This window comes from Microplitis demolitor, chromosome 8 (assembly GCF_026212275.2).
Source record: "Microplitis demolitor isolate Queensland-Clemson2020A chromosome 8, iyMicDemo2.1a, whole genome shotgun sequence".
Classification (NCBI taxonomy): domain Eukaryota; kingdom Metazoa; phylum Arthropoda; class Insecta; order Hymenoptera; family Braconidae; genus Microplitis; species Microplitis demolitor.
Window position 1 is genome coordinate 15,079,282 of NC_068552.1, and position 19,889 is coordinate 15,099,170.

Sequence of the window (19,889 nt, forward strand, 5' to 3'; positions counted from 1 at the left end):
AAGTAATATTAAATTCAAACAGTAATGAAAACTGGCATAAAATATTCAATGGAATATTTCTGAAAAGGATTAAAAATAAAATGCCACTAAAGTTTCGAAAAAAAGAAAGAAAAAAAAAAAGGTTATGAAAATGATTAAAATTTAAGTCGAGGTATTTAATTACCGATTTAAATTTGATAGATATTATAAAGTAGGTCTTATATTTTATTAGTGTTATAAAATACCTAAAGACTCTTGACAATTTAATTCATACAGCAATAAACTTCCGGAGTATCAATGAAGTGGCTGAGAATACGAAGAGCCATATGCAGGATCGCGGTCTCTAAAGCTCACTCGTGTGGCTTCCCGACACTGTCTGACCAGAGGATTATCGGCTTACCTGCGGCTACTGGCAGCTAGTTGGATTATTTCCACGCGCAAGTAACCGATCGGGGTAAATCTGAACGACAATGCAGTAGAAGTATACACTTCCATAGAAACCAATTGTTCACTTATGCTTTTATCTATTTAGATAAGACTCTCATTCCCTCGTTCTCATCATCCGCCTTTTCTACCTTCATCCCTTTTATTTAACTCCAGCTCATATCTACTTTTAATCCATTGACTAAAATCATTTTGCAGATCTAGCAGCCGCGGTTTACTGTATCATAATATAACTGTTTGTTATATTGAAAAATAATATTCGTAAAAATTGCAATCACCTTTTGTTCCTTATCATAATCTGACGCGACTAACCCAAGGGAAATTTAGCTTACTCTGATGACGGTAAAACCCTTGTTTCATATACGCCCGAGTAAACGTACAAGCAGACGAGTGAGCGAGCAAACAAGAGCTGATGAAAATTAGAGAATGAGAAGAACAAGAACAAGAACAAGAGCAAGAACATGAGAAGAAGAAGAAGGAAAACAGGGTAAAGAGAACAACTTTGCTAGTGTTGCCTACACACTAGGGAGATACAGGTTACGTTAGGTGAAAAGCGCATTTTAACTCCCCAACTCGACTTTTCCTTTTACTTGCCGGCTATATAACGCCATTAACGTTAACTCAACGACCTACAACGTTACTCCGTGATGACATTGCGGTCAGAGCCACGTTGACTTTTAAATGACAAATATAATCGTGGACGTGGAAAATTGTGTATAAAAATAATGAATTTTAACAAAAACCTCAACCACCTGAAAACTCACTACTTATATATAATTTTATAATTCCTCTCTAATTATATTTTTTATTTTATTATTATTTGTAATTAATGCATCACATATTTACTCTTGTAATTATAATAATTTTTTTTTATCAATTTGCCGGCCAATTAACTGATTTACATTGTCTATTGAAAATAATAACGGTGATATTTTAGAAATATAATGATGAAAAAAATTTTTTATTGAGCGTACTGTTAAATAAAATGTCTTTTGAAGTGAAAATTGTACTGTGAATACTTGAAATTAAATTATGCTGTTTTATACAATACTGTAGAGACGGTGAAATAAAAAGTTCGCATACTTAGCCATACCTATTTTCCATTTTATTTTCTCAGTATTTCCATAACATTTAGCCTCCGTCAAAGTTCTTATTATTTTTTTATAGCTGCAGACAGACTATTTCTAGATCTCTCTACTAAAAATAGTATCTACAGTTTAAAAAAAAAGTAATTTTTACTTTAAATTAACCAATAATAAATGGCTCGAAAGTAGAAAGCCACTTTAATTTATTTTTATTTTATTTTTCAGGACCGCCAATCCAAATTAGAGCAGTTCTTGATGGCGTAGCTAAATTACCCTGTGACATTCGTCCGCCTCATCCAAATGACTCGGCTATTTTGGTTGTGTGGTACAAAGCACCCGATCGTTCATCAGAAATCATGCCAATTTACAGGTAATGTTACAGCTCTTTAATCCATTATTATTTAAATTTTCACAATGTATTATTTTTATCTTTAACTTAGTAATTAAAAGTTTAAATTATTAAATTTTTTAAGCCACAATATAAGTATTAAAAAATAATTTATTATAATATAAATGTCTACACTGGAAGTTAAGACATAATTGCATGAAAGATTTCGGAAGTTGAGACAGGAATAATTCTCATATTTCATCTTGCTGTACCGCACTGAGTAAATAATTGTGGTAGAGATATTTGAGAAATTAGACACCACTATAACAGCAATAACAACAACAAGAACAACAACTATTACTGTTACAACAATAATGTACCAAGAATCTAAACCTATTTCAACAGATCATAAACAAGGTAATTTGGAGTAGTCAATATCTATTCTCGAGGCGTTTACTCTACCATATGCTGACGGAAATGACAATCAGAGTGTCCCTTCCGGATGTTTCTCCAACCATTCAAACAAATATATATATATATGTATATATAGACATCGGTCTTTTGGACTAAACAACAGAGGACAAAACCAGAATTTACACAACATATTCAAGCCAAGAGAAACTAATCTATAAAGTGTTCACGTATATTGAATAATCACAACATCCAAGTTTCAGTACAGCTTATTGGATGAGGATAGGGAACTTTACAGTCTATGAGAAGAGAACAGTTAACAAGTTTAGGTAATCAATGTTTCATGAACAGACGATTGATGTCTTCGACTTTTCAATCAAATACCAAAATGCTTTGGGGTCTTCCGTCAATTTAAAGTTAAACCAGCGTGACCCATAAAAAATTATTGCCAAAAGTTTTTTATATTAATTTCTTTGGCAACCATAACAATTTGGGGATTGGCTATAAAAAGTTTATTCACACAAATAAACTCGTAAAACAGGTAAACCGCAAATATATCATCCGTCAATCTACGTATAACTAATGACTGTTGATGTACGATAGAGTTTCTTTATCGTTGTGAGCATGTCTATACTTCGTCGAGCATAAAGGAAGCAAAGACGAGGTTAATCCGGTAATTTCTCGCCGTACGCCACGACCTTCCGCTACACGGAAAGCCTCCGGATGTGATAGCGTTCTGAAAACGGCCGTCCGTTTATTCTTTACCCTTTCCTTTTTCCTTTTCTCCAGTTCTCCAGTATCCGCTCTGCCCGTATTTTGCTCAACTATATGAACCAGATTACATATTTGTTGTGCGCAAATAATTCAGTAAAACATTCCTTACATATTAATCTAAGCAAATAAATCAACATCCAAATTAGAATCAAAAACAAGATGTTAGTCTCCATTCCATATTCGACCCTTTACTATTTGTAAGCTCTCACGATAATATTTTCATATGAAAATAAATCCTCGTTTGGTATATTCATAGTTCTACAACACTATATAATATTACCTTAAATTTTTTGGCTAATTTCATAAGACACGAATGTAATATCAAATCAGCTGAAAAAATCGATCAATCAGTTGACCCTGCGGACCAACCCCAAAGCTTTCCGCTATTTTCAAGCTCCTGAAGTTCGAAAACCTCCTCTGAAGCTTCAAAAGAAAATACACACTCAATGCGTAAACATTTCTCTAGGATCTCTCTAGGTTTTCTCTAGGATTTCTATAGGATTTCTCTAGGATTTCTCTAGGTTTTCTCTAGGATTTCTATAGGATTTCTCTAGGTTTTCTGTAGGATGTAGAGAAAACTTCTCAATAACGCTGGCACATCAATTTTTCTAAGTTTTTGTCTAGGCTGAGTCTAGGATTTCTTTAGGATTTTTCTAGAATTTTTCTAGGATTTCTCAAGGATTTCTCAAGGTTTTCTCTAGGATTTCTCTGGGTTTCTCCAGGATTGCTCTAGGTTTCTATGTACTTTCGATGTATTTTCTTAGAAAATGACAAATGTCACAAGAGTGTTCTTGAGGTCACGAAGCTAAAAACAGCGGGAAGTTTTGGGGCTGGCTCGCAGGGTCAAACGTTGCCCAGATTTTTTTTTCACAGACATTATTATAATTTTCGAATTACAAATTGAAAATCAACAATTAAAAAATGATTGCCACTAACCAGCGATGAAAATAACAGATCTAGCCATAAAATCCGTCGAATGAAACATGCCTCGAAACTTTTGAGATAATTCATGCAGTAAATAATATTATTGTACATGCAGCAGTTGCCAACAAACTACATAACCGTTTTCTTCATCTTCATCTTGATTATATACATGGTTACTCTCAACTTCACATCTTTCATTCTTGTTTTGCACTTACGAATATGGAATACTTATTGTTAGTTTCGCGATGTATATCTTCACACTTGCATATACACACACAAGTGTATATATAATATATATACATTGCGTCTAAAAGTCATGAATATTCACAACCTACCTCCGGGAAATCGGACCACTAAAACAATAAAAACTTGTAGATTTAAACTAACGTGGATTATGCACATCCGTTTTACTCATGTGTGCTTCTGAATGTTATAGTTTTCTTCCTCTTTTTTTTACTATTGTTATTACTAAAATTTTTTCCTTCTTCCACTATTGTTATCCATGTACACACAAATATATATGTCTACATAGATACGTAGGTGGTAGAGCTTCGTTGACCATTCTGCTGATTCAAATCCGCTCTTCCTCACGGCATTATCATCATCGCGTGCACAATCCAAATGTGTAATAAATGCGCGGTAAAGTACTCGTAAAACTTTTGTACAATCTCTTGACGGTTGATGTAATTAATTAGATTGCCAGCGAAGCGTGGTTATATAATACGATTAAATTAATAATCCTACAGCTTGATAATTATTATTTTCATCAACGTCAATACCCCATTCATAACTATTTTTCAATTGTTGGGCTTACAGCTTATAGTTATTCGCTTCATTAATTCACTCTCTCGAATGATAAAACAATCCACTAAATCATACTTTGCATTTTCCAACACAGTTGTTAATTTATTAATTTTTTTTATTAAATTTAAATAATAAAACTAAACAAAAATAAACATTAATCATGACGTCAACATGCACAAGCTATTAAATAAATTATCCGTATTCTAATTACACGAAAAAACAGCTCTGAAGTTGGTTGCAGATGAGTCAACTGCTCTCTAGACCAGAAGCAGTAGTAGCACTATAGCCACAAACCAACAATAAAAAAAAAAAAAATGAAACAAAGCTAAAGAAAATGAAAAATAAAACAAGAACACGTTATAAACAAAAATAAAACACTGTCTAGTCCCTCAGTTTATATACTTTTTATTTTTAAAATTTTTCTTATTCTGGCTAAACTTTTTCAACGCTCTGATATTGTTAGCATAAAATAAAAACACTGTTGGCTGTCAAGATTTTTTCTTATCCTCCATAATAAAATTTATTTATTTTTTCTTGCTTACTCATTAATTTATATAAACCCCGAGGTATCTCAATCGCAGTGCACTAATCGAAATAAATAACATCATTCTTTACTACCAACTACTGCCTGGATTTGAGAAAGCATAAGATAGCAAGTGTATATACGGCCATGGCTAGATAATCCCGCCTTGCTCTTTGCCTGATGTTCTGCTCATAATGAATGCAATGCGTCTTCATTTAACCGCCTTGTTTCGTGGTAACATCCGGGACACTGGTCCGCCGGATACAATGCTGAACTAGTGTACCATACTATCTTGGTTTAATAATATACACATACATATATACATATATTTACAGAACACTATTCATAGATATATAGAATACTACTACTTTTCCGAGGTAACATTGCGAGGGTGCACTAGTATCCTCTCTCAAACCATAGAGTTTACAGTATTTTCAGAGAGTAAGTATATCTGCAAACTCTTGAATTGTAGTAGTGTAGCAGATAGTGGGTGGGTTGGTTCGTTGGTTGGCTGGCTGGTTGCTACTAGTGGAGGTTCGTGGTTGTAACTGCACTCAACTGAGGATAATGCTCTTTCTTATTGTCGTAGCGACACCCTATTCCTACATTCTAACGATTTTACTATTTTTATTTACACATTTTTACCATCAGTAATAAAAGTAATAATATTTACCGCTTAAATTGGAAACCTGTAACTTCGTAATTGATTTACGTTTTAAATAAGATGCCATCAGCTTGACAATAATATATAATAATAACCATTTAGTATTTTATTTGTACAGATAATATCAAATGATAGTAACTGACGTAAAGACACTATTTGCAATTGAGTTACTGTGTTATATATAAATATGAATTTTAAATAAATTATTCATATGCTGATCTTGCAGAGAATCTAAATTTACGATTATATATGTTTTTAGTATAATAACAGTAATTTTTTTTAACAACGGGTTATTGTGCGAGGTCATTGAATAGCACTTGAGTCCAAAAGTCACGTTTTTCTCATCTTGACGATATGTGTACTTAAGGATATTAATGTAATAACTCTCAGCGTGAAAGTAAATACCGTATCATCAGTTATTGCGCATCATGACTCTATTATGCCCCGAGTGGTGATAGCATCGTACGGATAATTATCAATCTGCTGTATAGTGTCTAATCTATCGGATAATATTGCACATAATATTATCTATCCGACGGTGTAAATATATAGAGGTATTCCGATGACTGCTGATAGTCGGTTGAGAAAATAAGACATTAAATATATCGATGGTATACAAAGATGTTATACGAGCGGTATGGGAAATTCTAACTTGCAACGGGAACTAAAAGTTATGGTAAAAGATACAGGTTCAAGTTTAAGAACCAACTTCCGTTGCAGCTCAGACTTAAAAAGTTGCGCGATAAATATATATCTATAAAATTTACGCTTTAGAGTAAAAAAAATTACTTATACATTGATCGCATGGACGAAAAGGTTAATAATTAAAGTTGGATAAGGTCACTACACAAAAAAAAGGTGTCTTGAAGAAAGAAATTGTTGCATTATGAATTGAAAACAAAAAAATTTCTTAGGTTTAGAAAAAGATTTTTGGGACGAGTGGAAATTTTTGGGGCCAAGAAATATTTTTTTTTCTGAACACTGTAAAAAAATCGGGGTAAGTTCAGGTGGTGTAGGTGTTAAAGTAATTATTTAAATAAGTTCATAGTAAAATTGAAATTTCCTCCAGATAATATCCATTACATTTTTTGATATGTAATTATAATTAATTTATATTTTTTTATTTAACACCGCCGAATTAGACCGTTTGTACCGGAGTTATTTCATTTTAACACCGCTCTTTTTACAGTGTACAACAAACATTGCTAAAAACATTAATTAGGTTAAAATAGATCTTATAATTCCATGAGATAATTTTTATTCAGATATTAAACTTTAAATATTTGACTGGATTTAAATAGAGCTTGAGAAGCTACTGGTTGTTACCCTGGTGCCGTCCTAGACAGATCTATAGAATCAGTCTTTGTGGTGGTAGTGGTGATGGTGGTGGTGGTGGTTGGGACGACCTGTCGTGGGGGCACTGCGCACTAACCCCCGAAAGGTTAATTGGAGCGTGAATTTCCGTTTGTAGGATCGAGAGCAGGCAGTCTAGGTCATCGAATTTACTGCGCTGTAAATTTCGATGCTTTTTTTTTTATTTATATAAATATATATCTCGAGGAAGATCCGCGTGTGATTTTAAATCGAAGAGTTCGGAAGCGATGGTTTTGCGAAGAAAAAGTAAAGTGAATGAGGTTGAGGATGAGGTATAGAGAAATAGCTTGAGAGATGAACGAAGCGGATGCACCGAATTCGTTTCTGAATTCTCGTCGCTACACTAGGACAATCGTTGATCCAAGATATATACGATTCAACGAGCCGAATCAAACGAAACGGAAACCAACCCTTTCGGCAGCCCGCGTTCATTCGTTGGCTTTTTTTTTAGTTTTGCTGCGAATTGGCAAACCACACACACATGGACCTCCACCCCGGATCTACTCGCTTTCATCTCATCTCATTTTGCTCTTTCCTTTTCACTGATTCTCGTTACTTTTATACGCGCTTTATATTTTTCTCACTCACTTTTTGTTTATTATTTGTAATAATGGCGCACAGGTCGACGGAACTTTGACCTACTGGCTTTTAAAATAAAAACACAATGTGTGTAAGTAGGACGAATAAATAAATGACTGAATAATAGAACGTAGAAATATATCAGTGCGTAATAGCAATTAAAAGGGTAATGTTTTGTGATTAATTTTTTATTTTTCTGCCTAACAATGCCAGAAGTATTATAGAGAGAAAATTTCAATTGACCTCTATTACCACTTCATTAGCCCCATTCTCTAGTTCTCTTTCGCTCTCTATTGTACAGATTATTCAGCTGTGCACAAGCACTCGGGGATTTTGTCGAATTTCCAAGGAACTTGATCATGAATCCGGTTCTCTAATTCTCACAGGAATATGACATTAATCTCGAACCAGTTTACACCTCTCAGAGTCATATGGGATTTTCCTCGTGTTAATTTCCAATAAATTTTCCAGATTATCACGTCACTGCATTGACAAATCTATTCCTTAATAAAATCTATTGATTCAGAATTGAATTGTTTCCGAGAAAATTATTGGAAAACAGTTTATCGGATTTTGTACTAAAATAAAATGATGATTGAATCAGTAATTTTTTTCCCTTACAATCTAGCTAACCTAATAATTCAAATAAATAATTCATTTAATAGCAAGTTAATTCAAATTAAATATTTAACACGTAAATTTACTATCTGGTATTAAATATTCTATTATATATTATCTCAATAATGGACTGTTAATCTTATAATCTTATTAAATATATTGTATATTAATATTCACGTGAATAAATTAATTTAATAATATTATATTTTAATTTGAGATTGTCGTAGAATTTTTTTCATTTAACGAAATTATTTTTATAAGTAGATTTCTGGTCATTAATTAACGATTTAATTTTTAATGAACCCAAATCCTCGTATTTTTAAATTTTAAAAGTTTTTAAAAAAATTTTCTATATCCAGAACTAACATTGAAATTCTCAAAATAAATTAATGTCTCATGATTATTCAGAATATTGATGAGTTCGAAATGGATCCACAGAAAATAAAATAACGAAAAGTGAGACGTATAGAAATATAAAATAAAAAATTGAAGCATTAAAAAAAGAGAAAAAATAAAAAGATGGTATAGAAACAAAGAGATAGTTTGTTGATTTCTTCTTTCCCTATTTCCCTATTTCTCGTTAATTTCTCCTTCCTTCATTTCATCCATTTCTATATTTCTGCAACGTCGGCGAAGATGAGGATTCGTGAGAAAAGGTGACAGCTCTAGCAAGTGGCCTTGTCTACACACACATAGTACACACATATACATATACAGATAGATATATCGAGCGTACAATACTCGAGACGTTGAGCAGCGAAGCGAGGAAGTATGAATAATGTAAGCGATGGTGAAGTACAGCAGAAAATGTACGAGAATGACTAGATGCGATAGAGCGAAAGAAAGAGCACAAGCAATAAGAAAAAGAAACAAGAAGCTTCAATATGCGTGTGTATGTGTGCGTGCAAAAGGAGGAGGTACGAACCTATAATGTACTATAGTACGTGGGGTTATCGATACGCATATTGGAGAACATGAGCCACACGTGATAGCAAACATGGAAGTGAACTAAAGTGGAAAATGAGAAAAGTCTATTGTCAAGAATATATTTGCGTGATAAACGGTGAATTTATATATATATTTATATATAATGTACGAGGAAATAATAAATGAAATTGCAAATGAACCAACGACTTAGCGCTCAATTTAAGCCTGGTACTACTGAGTCTGCTGGTTTATACTCTAGACTCGTAAGTTTTCATTTCCAACCACTTCTGCAAACGTCAGACGCGATGCAAACTTCTCTAGAATCTATTGAAATTTAAACTTTCATCGTTATAAAGAAAAAAAGAATTATTTAAATATATCCGTAAAATTTATTATTGTCAATTTATATTTATGTGGTTAAAAAGTTATCCAACAATTCAACAAAATGCTTTAACGTTAAATTTAAAACCACGGATCATTATTAATTCACACTGAAGCTCACGAACTATTACATACTGCATTAATATTCAGCCTGCTCTTATCTAACAACGTGACGAGAAAATGCATAATTTTGAGAGCAAACTCTTGCTTTCTCTGTTTCACTGTATCCATAAGTTGCCCTTTCTTTGACTTTTCAAAGTGACACAGAGTCGTCAAGAGGGCGCAGATGATGATGACGATCCGTAACGAACTTGAAATTAATTATGAACCAACTAGGTAATAGTAGTAGTAGTAGTAGTAGTAGTAGTTGGAGTTGTTTTAGTAATAGGACAAGTGGGAGGAGACCTTCTCCAAGTTATCGGGTTCAGTCTAAGTCGGAGTCTAACTCAGCTAACGAGTCTTCGCTTTCGACTACTGTGCGCTATGTATACACAGGCGTTGAAATGTGATCCATGAGACTGCACAGGTAATGGAGAGTATTTCAACTGCATCCAGTCAAAGCGCAAATTCGCCACCGCCCCTATTCTAATTATTCCATTATTTGTTCTCACACACAAACCATAGTATAATAACAAATGATATATTACCATCTAAGTAATTATCAAGTTGCTGTAAACAATGGTCAAAATGTAAATTTGTCTTAAATTTCGGTCGTTAACGACAGGCATGCCGTCAAAACCTACCAAACGACTAACGTTCTTATACATGCCGTCCGAGGCTTTTTACTAGACTCTCTCGCGCTTTTCTGATCTACAGCTACACTGTTCTCTGTAGTCGGAATAGTGGTAGTAGTAGTTTAAGTTTAAAGTAGTCGTAGTGGTAGTGGTGGTAGTAGTAGAATAACCACTGTACGGAACAAGCTGGCCTATCTATAGACGCCACCACGAGCATTTAATGAATATGCAAATCGCTGCCTCGATTCGCCACAGTTTCGAGCAAGCAGAAGAGCGATAGAGTAAAGAGTGGGTGAGAGATGGAAAGAGTCGAGGATGGTTGAATAAAAGGAGTGAAGAGAGGAGAGAATATATAGGGTGGATATGCCAGTGGGTTTTGGCAGAACCGAACCCGGTTGCAGGAAGTGGTACGAGAACTCTAGCCGGTAGAATATCTGGGTCTATTCGCCTCTGCCTTGGTCTAGTCGTGAGCACAGTAGCAAACGCACAGATGGAATTGGAACTGCTGTGCGAGCCAATAGAAGAGAGCAAGTGAGGAATGGGAAGTCCTGGAGGAGCAACGTGTCGATAGCTCATAGGAAACTGAAGGTGGAAAGAGAGAGAGATGAAGAGAGATAGGGGATTCCGAGTGCATCAGTCTGTCGTAGTAGTCGTCGATTCAATGAAATCGATATTGAGTCGTGCTGGGTTTGCACTTGCTTGCTTGCTTGCTTGCCTTCTCTTTCTCCAGAGGATCACTCTTGGACGGAGAACGAGACGGTTGAAGTGCCGGATTAATTGAAAATCGTGGTGGAATACTACCAGAGAAGTGTAGATCGACTGGAGATCGCTTCTCAGGGAATTGTCGGCTATATTCCCTTATGATTTTCTCTCCACTCTCGACTCGGTTTGTCGCCGTAGCTCTACTCATCCTGGTCGTTTTATCCATCTGAAATCTCGACGATCTCGCTTACTTTCCACGCTGACTTGCCATCAACGGTTAAAATTTTTCTACTTTTTTTTCACTTTTTTTTATTTTTCTTGAAAAGTGAAAAAATTTCTTACGCCTGAGTTAAATTTTACGACTGAATTTCTTTCATACAGTAGTTATGTCTAACAAATTGTGAATTTCCGTTTCTTACTATATTATTTTTTTATTTTTTATCAACTTAATTTTCTTCCGCTTCTTCACCTTTTTCATCTTCGGCTGTCTTTACAGTGACAGCAATCGCACAGTTTCAATGCACTTGACACTAGTACCTTTTCCTGATAGAACCTTGTATACTATGTGTTTTTTCGTAGTGAAACTCCTTTGAAAAAACGATTTTATTTTTAAATGATAATTTCTGTATTTTCTGAGAGAAGCTACTGACCGTTACATTAGCGCTGTTCTAGACAGATCTTGGAGATCGACCTTTGTGGTGGTGAGGGGGTGGCTTGCCATGGGAGCTCTGTACAACAACCCTGAGCAATTGAAATCAATTTATATATCGCGATACCTATTGAACTCTAGCGTCGCAGATATAGCGATAGGTATTTTATCAAAATTGACAGTTAAGAGTGTAGGCAGGTAATTACGGAGGTAGATAGGCATGTAGGCGTGTAGGACGATAGAGTTTTGCCGTTATACCTGCTGCACGTAGTCTATACAATTCAGATTGGATCACTCTTACTACTACTACCACAACTATTACTACAACTACTACCACTACTACTATTACTGCGGGTACTACTGGTGAGATCTAAATGCCGAGAACATATCCCCACCGGTAATTGAAAATCGTGGCTGTGGCAAGCGGCTTTAGAGGTTTGAGTTTATAGTACAGTCAAGTAAAGTGTAGTGAGTTGAGTCTACTACTAGCTACTAGATACTGGTTCTATACTAGTGTAGTGTAGTGTTATATATCTATATATCTATGTATATATACTCACAGGGGTGAGTAAAGAAGAGAAGTGAGGCAAGTATCAGCAGCTCCATAGTGTGAGAACTGAATTCAGTTGGTTCCCAAGCGGAAAAGCTCTGTGTAAGGTGTTCTCTGTTAGCCACGACCTCCAATTTCTATCCCTTTACTTGTTTCATTGGTTCATTTACTATTTCATGAGCTTTATTATACATTTAGGTATGTTTATTTTAAAACATGCTCTACTTCTATTGGAATTATTTTTTGCTTATTTTACATCAACTATACATTTGCTTTTCTCGTATTTGTTTTAAAACAAGTTACGACATAACAAATAATTTATTAGCAAACATTAATCATATTTAAAGTATAAAAAAAAAGTGAAACAAAGTTATCCAATACCAGTCGTTTAGAATTCTCGCTCGCTTCCGACGTCTGACCTAACAACTACTGTTCTACTTATGCAACCGGATTATATATAGGTACAAGTAGAGAAAACCGTGCATTAACGTTTCCGGCGTTATGTCTTTTGCAAGTACTCGAACGACTGGCAATGGCCACAACGGCTGTCGAGTACTCGGCATTAATATTCCGATTTCGTATTCAGATGCTTGCTTTAGAGAGTATAGAGCCAATATAGGCAGCAGTCCTGTCGAGTACACACGACTGTCGACTAAGTAATCGCCGAATAGCGTGCGCTCTCGTATTTTCCCAGTCAGTATAAAACCTCCATATTTCTTGCATCGATCTTGATGACGGCTACATCAATTACACAATTGCCAATATATTAAGTGCTGCGATAAAAAACCATCGGCTGAATACTACGCTAACATTTCATTTCATAAACGGAGGAAGACAAATGTTGAATTTCAAAATTTATTTATTTATTTATTTGTGATGAATAAATCGGTATTCAAGCTACAGAATGCAGTAATGGATGTAGTAACATTAACAATAATAATAACAGTATACAATTCAGCGTCTTTGAAATAGCATCGGAAGCGCATTGTTTTCTTAAAATACCAATGCAAGTTAAAGCAAGCTATTTAGATGCACGATAAAGTTTCACACATTCGCAATAATAGAACGTCTCCGACATTCTTGGGGTGAATCTGTAACATTATACATCTGACATTATACACCTATCACTAAATAACTGTAAGCGAGAGGAGTAAATTTATGTGTAAAGACACACGTTGTTGTCATTGTGCTGTTATCGTAGCTCTTGCAGTCATTGTCGTACTGCAACTTGCAGCGATAAATATATACATCTATGTATATACGTACACATAATAACAAGCGTGCAATGTCTTTAAGCAAATGTCCACAAACATGCGCACACTGTAAAACATTTCCGTCTGGTGTTTAACAACAAGCATTTGACATAGTTATTTCGCCGATGGAATTTCGTCGTATCATTTGTTCCATCTGTGTCGTTATGTTTAAACACTTGGGTTAAAATTTATTATTCAACATTAATTTTCTTTTTTTAAAATAAGAAACAGATTTCTTAATTAATTTTCTATTAGACAATGGAAAAAATTAGGGCAAAAATGGATACAGATGGAAAATTGTTTGATGATTGAATTAAACGACAAAAAGCTTTACTTGGAACGAAGCTGAACTAAAACCACAGTTTTTCATGAGTTGGTATACGATGACACTCTGTGGTGTCATAACTAATCCGATATCAGTCATTGTTAAATCAAATGCACATGCTAATTCTAATTCGCATAGATCATGCAGATATATAGAGGCAGGAATATGACACATAGCATCACGTATACCAAAAACCCTGTTTTCGAAACGTTGATTACTCGTGACTAGTAGGATCGCGGTAGTATTTCGGGCAAATTCTATGCTGGTAATGTTGGTGGAAGTACAGTACGTTGTTCGCGGTGGTTGTAAAAGCGTCCCAATGGTTGCTGCAATGATTGGTGAATGGGTAAATGGATAGCTGTTGTGAATACGAGACATAATACATTCGAGAATACACATTGTACGTACGTATACATATACATATACATATTAATTGGGTATAAAGATATGCATGAAAAGATCATCTCAATCGATAGGCGTGTTTGTTAATCAGTTTACCGTGTCCACATTAATTGTCATTACAAGAGAGCATCCTACATAACATTAAAAGTCCGATCTATGTTGATTAATTAAGAAGAAGTATTGAAGCTATAACTGATGAAGATATTTTGGTTGTTTGTTTCAGTTATGATATGCGAAAACGACTGGATAAAGCAACACACTGGAAAGACACTGAATATTTTAACGAACGCGCGCATTTTATAACAACCAGTGAACCTGCTACTCTAACTATAAAACGAGTGGAGACAAAAGACGAGGGAGAATATTTGTGTCGGGTGGATTTCGTTGCAAGCCCAACGAGAAATTCTAAAATTCATCTCATTGTAATCAGTAAGTAAACAAAAAATTATAATCTGTGTTTATTGCTTGTTTTAGTTTTCACTAATACTTTATAGAAATAGTGATTGATAAGCGGCAATGTGAAATACTATTGAAAATTATTAAAGCTTAGAGATTTTCGATGATCGCTTCGGGGATCAAGTTGAACTAGTAGACTTTAATTTGGGCAATCGGATGAGTCAGTTTTCCTCTGAATATAAATGTATATATTGCGATATGATACACATAGGATGCCTTCAGAACATGAACAGCTGACTGCGCATGACACAGTTGTATCGGTAGTTATTTCGGCGGGCCTTGCACTTCGAGTATCGAGAGCCAAAATAATTCAATGACCTCAAAGCATGCTGAGGACGATGAGGTTGGGTTGTACGAGAGTTAAGCCGATTATCAGGATATTTCTATGCACTCCGGTAATTCACTCTCTTTGCCGATTGCCATATCATCTCTATTTCACTCACTTCCGCTTTCTCTCTCTCTCTCTCTCTCCCTCATTCTCTAGTTCATCCGAGTTAACCTCGATGAAGGTTGGAATTTACACGAAATAACTAAACTTCTCCATATATATATATATATATATATATATATATATATATATATATATATATATATATATATATTACTAATGATAATATACCCTAACGTACAGTCGAGAGTAAACATATCTTTGAATAAGTCGATCATGTCAGCAATCGCGAAATTACTTCTCAATATAGATATATATATTAAATAAATTTGTATATACATTCATATAAATGCATGCATATATATGGGGTATAAATTCATTTGACTCGAGGGAAATTATACTACGGTACACACACACACACACACACACACACACACACACACACACACACACACACACACACACACACACACACACACACACACACACACACACACACACACACACACTTACAAAATACATCATTCACTCCCACTCTTGATCCTTCACACCCTCATATTCTACATAATTTTGACCCGAGTGATTCGCGAACACTCCCTGTGGTTTTCGATTTGACGGATTATCGATTATTTTATGTTATACATATATATAAATATGTAGTCAAGCGTTCTTAACGCTTCACAGTTTATTAAGTCGACGTCTCACGTGATTACTTCACCGGTTCTACGAATTCCAATCAACTTGATGAACCGTCCAAGAAATTTTCATGACCCGTAAATAATTAACACAAAATTCTACACGTCGAAATTTTAATTAATTTTGACTTTATTTAAAAAAGAACAAAAATTATATCAGAAGATAAATAATTCCGAGGATATTATCATGATACGTAACAGAGCTGATGTTTTACAACGATAGCACTGACTTTTTCATGCACATCATGAGTGTTCGTGGTTGATAACAAATGTTTCTGTACATCAGCGTTAGGTGTCGTAATTTCGACAAGCAAACTTGTTTAAATTCGTCAAACTGTCTGTTTTACTTTGGGAAATGTTATAACAGTGGCACGCTAATTGCAAATTGTAGTTTTAATTTAATGTCGGTCGTTAATGATGATTGAAATAATTCCAGTGAATTGCATTAAAAATGATTAATATTAATACTATCATTATTATTATTAACTGAAATGTCACTTTAATAATACTAATGGATATTGATTAAAGGCATTATAAGCATTAAATTTATTATTCTTTACAGTTCCACCTCACAAGCCTAATATTATCGACGAACATGGCAAGACTGTATCTACTATCGCTGGAACATACAGAGAAGGTGGTGACATGCGACTGACTTGTCTCGTCTCTGGAGGTAAATATTATTCCTGCTTCCCTTTGTGCGTTTACACATTTTTTTTAATTTATTTAATTCCTCAATATTTTCTTTTACGATGTCATCTATTTAATCAACTTAAATGGAATATTGATTTTTCGGTAACTGGGCTCTGTAATAAACCAGTTCAATGTCTATAGCTTACAGTAAAAGTGATTATTTAAAAAATAAAAAAATGAACTCATTAAAATTTTAATTTGTAAAATTAATTAAATATTTTAAAAACGATATTATTTCTAATGGTAAGAAAATTATCATTAGATATTTATCTATTTTTTAATTAATTATTCAAAACATTTTTACTAATTTCATAATAATTATGATTAATGATGTTTATTGTGACATCATTTTATTTACTTTTTTTTTTTCATTTTAATGATCCTGATAAAAATTTTAATTTATTTTATTTTTTATACCAGCTTTCGAAACTCGCATTGAAAGTGTTTCATGTTAGCTTTGATGATAATTAAGCGCACGCAATAAATTACAACATGTACTATAAATTATTAATTACTAGAACAGAAAAGGTACATTATGTAATAGCTTGAGTTGAAGCTCAGAAATTTCTGTACTAAATATTTTGTAATTTAATCGAGTATCAAGTTTGTTTAAATATTTAGTGTTTGCTATTTTTATTGGAGTTTATCGATTGTAAATATATGACGCAAGAGCTGGTATTGAAAAAATTTAAAAAGTATTTTAAGAGAATGTAGATAACAATAGAAATGTTATAACTCAAATAGGTAATCCGGTGCCTATCGTAAGATGGTGGAAAGGCGAAATGCTTCTTGAGTCTAAGGATGAACCAGGAGAATTCCCAGCTTTAAGGAGAAACACTCTGGTCGTGACAAGTCTGACAAGAGCTGACTTGCATGCTATTTTCACTTGCCAAGCTTCTAACAACAACATCAGTCAGCCTGTCTCAGCATCCGTTGCCATAGAGATGTACTGTGAGTATATTTTTAAAATATTAAAAAAAAAAAAGTTTTATTTTACACGGTAAGATTTTTATACCTAAAAGTACTCAAATATTTACTATTTAAAAACATTCCGTAACCGCTAAAATTTAAAAGAAAAAATTAATCAGCTACTAGGAAAAATGTTCTGGTTCATATAAAATTTTTCATTCAATATTTTACCTCTAAAAATACTTTACAAAATGGTATTATTATTATTATTAAATTTTTTTCTAATCTATGAGAAAATATTCTGGCAATAATTTTTATTTTAATAAAATATTTCATGCGAAAATATTTTTTTTTTTTTTTTCAACCCAAGTATGTAATTAAAATATTTAATTTTTAGTTTGTAAATGGAATTTACAAAAAAATCTCTCAAGATTACTCGTATTAAATTTTATTTGCAAAACAAGTTAGGAAAAGATGTTATTATTCACTGCAGAGGTAATATGAATTAAAGAAAAAAAACTGCACATGTTTATAAAATGTTTTTTATTTTCTTTTAATCTCGCGGAATAGGCAATGAGAGTGAGATGTATCATCATGTATTCTATAAACATGGAAATTTTAGCCAGATAATATAAAAACATATATATTCGAGTATCGTAAATGCAATTCAAACAGCTTACTGTTTTTGGGGCGAGTGTAAAATAAATTTTCCCTATCCACGTACTCCAATGAAACTTTTTTTTCAATCCATTATTTTATTTCCTATATTTAAATTAATTTATTACAGACGATTTATAACTCAGCATTAAAAAATTTAAGTAAATAAAAATTTAAATTGATTAATTGTCAAAAAAAATTTAACTATAAAATCAAAATTAAATCTGAGTACATTTTAAGTATAAAAGTGTCAGGAAAATTTTTTTTTGTTTTATTTAACATCACGAAAATACAAGACCATTAAAATAACGTTTCTTCATACTTTTATTGTTAAAAATTGCTGACATTACTTTCATCACTTCATTTTCACTCGTTTCTTTTTTTTTTTTAAATATTTTTAACACTCATTTATTTTTATCATCTTATATTATCATTTTTTTTTTTTTTTTTTTTTCAATTTTGATATTTAACAATCTCTTACTACAATTTTATGTCAGTGAATCCAAGAAGTCACCTATTTTGTAAGAACGAAAAACGTTAATGTTTAAACGAGATTCCAGCAAGGATTAAATCTCATAAATTCCAGCTCGTGACCCGTGGAATTATCGGTATTTCACGTTTAACTTTAAAGTCTTCGTAATACTGTAATTTCCAAAAAGCTTTTACTTTTTTTGTTATGTTTTATCCACTTTAAACCTTTGAGGAAAATTAATATTAAATTATTAAATTTAATATATTTAATTAACGTTAAAAAGTTAACCGAAGAATTTTAAATTCAACTTGATTTTAAGAATTAATTTGTCAGTTAAATATATTTAAAGCTCAAAGATACAGCATCAGCACCGAGTTTCCTCAATTAAAGCACATTAAAGTGAAGGGAGTGGATGGTGATGGTAATGAATGGAGAGAAAATCAGTGAATAATTATAATAATCTGCTATAACCAGTTGTTGAGGTTGCAAAACTTGATTGCACTGACCTTATTGTCTGTTAAATTGCTAAGTTTTATACTGTCATTCTTTTATATTTCCACCGTATACTTTTAAAAGAACAATGAAACCGTTGTCTAACATCTGCGCATAAAATATCACGTCAGGAAAAAATATTTAAAAAAACAGTATTAATAAAAGGAAAGAATAGGAGTAAAAAAATAAAAAAATGTGGATTATAATAGTGAAAATCGCAGTTGTAAATGACGAAGACTAAATGAAGGAGAGCCAGATGAGCGAAAATAATAGAGAAAATGCAAGAAAGGTAATAATGAGTAAGGCGGAGCAGGTGGGCTGGAGAAGAGAGCAGAAGGGACAAGGGAGATGCTGATGTATGGAGTAAAAGGGAAAGAGCAAGCACTCGGGGCAACTTCCTTCTGCATCTAACCAAGCCCCCGACCTACTCATTCACCTAGCTACCTAATCGAGCTTGACTAATTAGAGACTGGTCTAGTCGGTAATAGAGTCAACCCTGCTGGTAGAATTGGGTAACATTGGGTCTGATTTAGAGTGAGCATCAGGAAATTGCAGTGTCAAGTTACTTTTGTTTTACACTTTAATACTTAACAGAAAATCTTTCATTTCTTTCAGCGCTTTTATCATTTTTTTATCACCCATTCTCTTAGCTGTAATGATGACGATAATAATAATAATAATTGATTACTTCCTTGCT

The 19,889-nt window shown here is 33.4% G+C and overlaps 1 protein-coding gene across 5 annotated transcripts in view; it reads left to right on the forward strand.

The window, feature by feature from the left end:
* LOC103580376 (nephrin) overlaps positions 1 to 19,889 on the forward strand; it is a 147,361-nt gene that overhangs the window by 108,386 nt on the left and 19,086 nt on the right. For all 5 annotated transcript variants that reach the window (XM_014443909.2, XM_014443908.2, XM_014443910.2 and 2 more), the window contains 4 exons: positions 1,734 to 1,878; positions 14,654 to 14,859; positions 16,532 to 16,642; positions 17,407 to 17,613. In XM_014443909.2, the coding sequence (XP_014299395.1) occupies positions 1,734 to 1,878; positions 14,654 to 14,859; positions 16,532 to 16,642; positions 17,407 to 17,613 (669 nt within the window). The remainder of the gene's footprint in view (positions 1 to 1,733; positions 1,879 to 14,653; positions 14,860 to 16,531; positions 16,643 to 17,406; positions 17,614 to 19,889) is intronic.